The sequence below is a fragment of the Cynoglossus semilaevis genome, chromosome 8, assembly GCF_000523025.1.
Source record: "Cynoglossus semilaevis isolate Cse_v1.0 chromosome 8, Cse_v1.0, whole genome shotgun sequence".
Taxonomy (NCBI): domain Eukaryota; kingdom Metazoa; phylum Chordata; class Actinopteri; order Pleuronectiformes; family Cynoglossidae; genus Cynoglossus; species Cynoglossus semilaevis.
The window spans coordinates 9,954,934-9,957,824 of record NC_024314.1 but is presented as its reverse complement, the minus strand read 5'-3'; the positions used below and the strand labels follow the sequence as shown (position 1 = coordinate 9,957,824).

General features: G+C 35.4%; 2 protein-coding genes across 3 annotated transcripts in view; both read right to left on the bottom strand.

Moving 5' to 3' along the window:
- Window positions 1-1,471, bottom strand: part of LOC103381991 (putative protein MSS51 homolog, mitochondrial) — a 7,554-nt gene extending 6,083 nt beyond the window's left edge. The window contains exons 1-2 of the mRNA XM_008314626.3: window positions 767-1,471; window positions 14-163 (exon numbers count right to left, since the gene is read on the bottom strand). Of these exons, the coding sequence (XP_008312848.1) occupies window positions 14-163; window positions 767-783 (167 nt within the window). The 5' untranslated portion in view covers window positions 784-1,471. The remainder of the gene's footprint in view (window positions 1-13; window positions 164-766) is intronic.
- A 716-nt stretch (window positions 1,472-2,187) lies between these two features.
- LOC103381990 (putative protein MSS51 homolog, mitochondrial) overlaps window positions 2,188-2,891 on the bottom strand; it is a 13,477-nt gene continuing 12,773 nt past the window's right edge. For both annotated transcript variants that reach the window (XM_008314625.2, XM_025058045.1), the window contains one exon: window positions 2,188-2,498. In XM_008314625.2, coding sequence (XP_008312847.1) covers window positions 2,291-2,498 — 208 coding nt within the window. In that variant the 3' untranslated portion in view covers window positions 2,188-2,290. The remainder of the gene's footprint in view (window positions 2,499-2,891) is intronic.

The following is a 2,891-nucleotide window of genomic DNA, read 5'->3' as shown; positions in this document are numbered from 1 at the left end:
ATAGCGTATCAACCTTGCACAGCGCTTTAGGCTCCGTGGGTTCGACAGTTGGTTTGGCTTTTTCTCACAATGTGCACATGTTTTAAAGGTTTCCTCCATTTGATCAAACATCTCCTTCTGAGAGCGAAAGGCCAAGGGTTTGTCCTTGGCCTGTGGTGCATCTCTGAGAAAAAACAAAAACAAAAAAATACAAAATTAAGCATATAATAATTAAAGAAAGAGAATTGAGAATTACCCTGACTTCACACGTTACATATGTTGGAATCAAATTGTGAAAATAACGAACATACAATTATTTGTACTGATTTGCAGAAAGTGCTTAAAGTGACATATAGTGTCAATTGTGTGTACCCATAACGCACTTCGAGTCAAGAAGGGAATTTACAGCTCGAATTTGGAACCAACATCCAGATTTAGTCAGAATGTAAATGTCACCTGCATTTACGCACTCATTCTGACAAAAGGTTCATCAAGTAAGGGTTATTTTATCAAGTTCTGCTCAAACTATGTATGGTATGAGCTGCTGGGAGGTTCTTTGCAAAGTATTAAGTGAAGGTTTCATTGACATCATTGATATATTCACATGGTATTTAAGTACCATGCACATATTTTGGGCACACATATTAGTTCATACTTGGCAACCCAATGCAACGCTGATTGTTTTGCATGTATTAGATTATAAGTCTAGGTGTACTATTTTCACCAAGTGACAAGAGAAGAAGAAATACTGTATGTATGAATTGAAAGTGACGTGAAAGCGTCTTACCGCTGATTTTCTGTCATTTGTGAGTCTCACACTGTCTCCGTCCGTGCTTCTCGGTTTGCTTCTCCTTTGGGTTGTTATCCGAGCAGCCTACAAATACTGCTGCCCCACAACTCTTAGCACCTGTGCATTCCCATCGTTTACTCTGTCACGCTGTCTCTTTCTCTCTCTCTCTCTCTCTCTCTCTCTGTCCTGTCCATTCACTCTTCCCTAGGAGATTTGAACTGCCTTAAAATGTGGACGTAATGACAATCCATATTTACTATCAATTCATATTGACAGTGAATATCAATACAAATTTAATGACAACATAGCACATTACACGCACATTGGTTCGCACCCACTCATAATTTTCTTTAAATGTTTTTAGTTGTTTTTTTTAGCTAACTTCATAGTTGTTTTTTGTTAACTTTAAAGTGCTCTTTTTCTGGCTAAATGCAAAGTTGTTGTTGTTTTTTTTGTTTGTTTGTTGTTTTTGCCAACGATACCGTTGTTTTTTGCTAACTTGATAGTTGTTGTTGTTTTTTGCTAACATGTTTTTGGTTAACTCAATAGATGGGTTTTTGGCTAACGTCATAGTTATTTTTTGCTAACATTGTAGTTGTTTTTGGTTTACTCTATAGATGGGCTTTTGGCTAACTGCCTAGTTGTTGTTTTTTGCTAACATCATACAGTAGTTGTTGTTTTTTTGCTAACATCATAGTTGTTTTTGGTTAACTCTGAAATCAAAATTGTTCTTGTTAATATCATAGTTTGGTAGTTTTTTTTTTTTTGGTAACTACAAAGTTGTGTTTTGTTAACTCCGTAGTGGTTTTTTGCTAACTTCATAGTTATTTTTTGCTAACATTGTAGTTGTTTTTGGTTTACTCTATGAATGGGTTTTTGGCTGTTGTTGTTGTTTTTAACTTAATAGTTGTTTTTGAAGAAGACACTAAAAATACGAAAGGAAATTAATTAGTGTTAACATACTCCACACAGCAAAATAAAACACAACATTTTCATGATTAATTTTTTATGAAATTCTCAAAGTTTTCAAAATATCTAGTGTCATGGATATCACTATGAATATAGTCTTTTTGAGGGGTTGCATAAAATGTTTGGTCTCTAGGGAAAATACAACAGAGTGTCATGTCGCCATTCAGTCCTTTTAGTTGCTTCTAATTATAAATATTACCAATCAACATTCAGTGCTCAGAGTCGTGGTTCCTGTAGTGGGGGTGATTCCTCCCTTTTTATATAGATGCTTTTATGCATCTATTTTTAACCTTCTCCACGCCATCTACAGGGAAAATGTGGGCATTGCAGGGGAAAAGGCAGAAATATAATCACAATACAAACCAATTATAGAATTTGGCCAAGTTTGGAGGGCCGGATTACAAAGCTGAACGGGCCGCATCCAGCTCCCGGGCCTTAGTTTGCCCATGCCTGGGCTAGATGGAGGAATATTGAAATATTTGAAATAAATAAGAATGTAACTGTCTCCTTTATTCAGGACAAAAAAATCCTTTTGTTTTTTCCCTGTTCCCTTTAGTTGTCCCCAAGTGGGTCTTCCAATCCCTCTTGTTGGTTCAGTCCCTGGAAGAAGACATAGTGGGAGTTGCAGTAGACTGGGGTTTTATTGGGTGACGCCTGGACCTGCTCTGGTTTAAGAGAGGTGAATGGATTGGGCCCATGGTCCTTGATGCACATCTCCAGCTCCTGAAGAATCTGCAGTGAGTATGTTAGCTCCATCTCACTGTAAAAGCAACAAAACAAAAAAACATATTTAGAACAGTTTTAGCACCACTGACCTTTGATATGATTGGTGGGAATTAAATCGTTTTAAAATGGTACCATTTTAATGTTTACCATACAACAAAACTTATAAAGTTCATTTTAAAATGTGACTTAAAAAAAAGAAGAAATAAGCCTATATGTATATATGTATATGTATGTTGACAAACTAATAGTATGGAACAAAGGGACATATATAATAAGTTACACAAAATAAGTGTAGAAGTGTGGAAATTAAGTGTTTGGACAATATCGGCATATCGGCAAAAAGTTTCGGACATCCCTAATTGTTTACTACACAATAATATAAATATATATATATATATATATATATATATATATATACATATATATA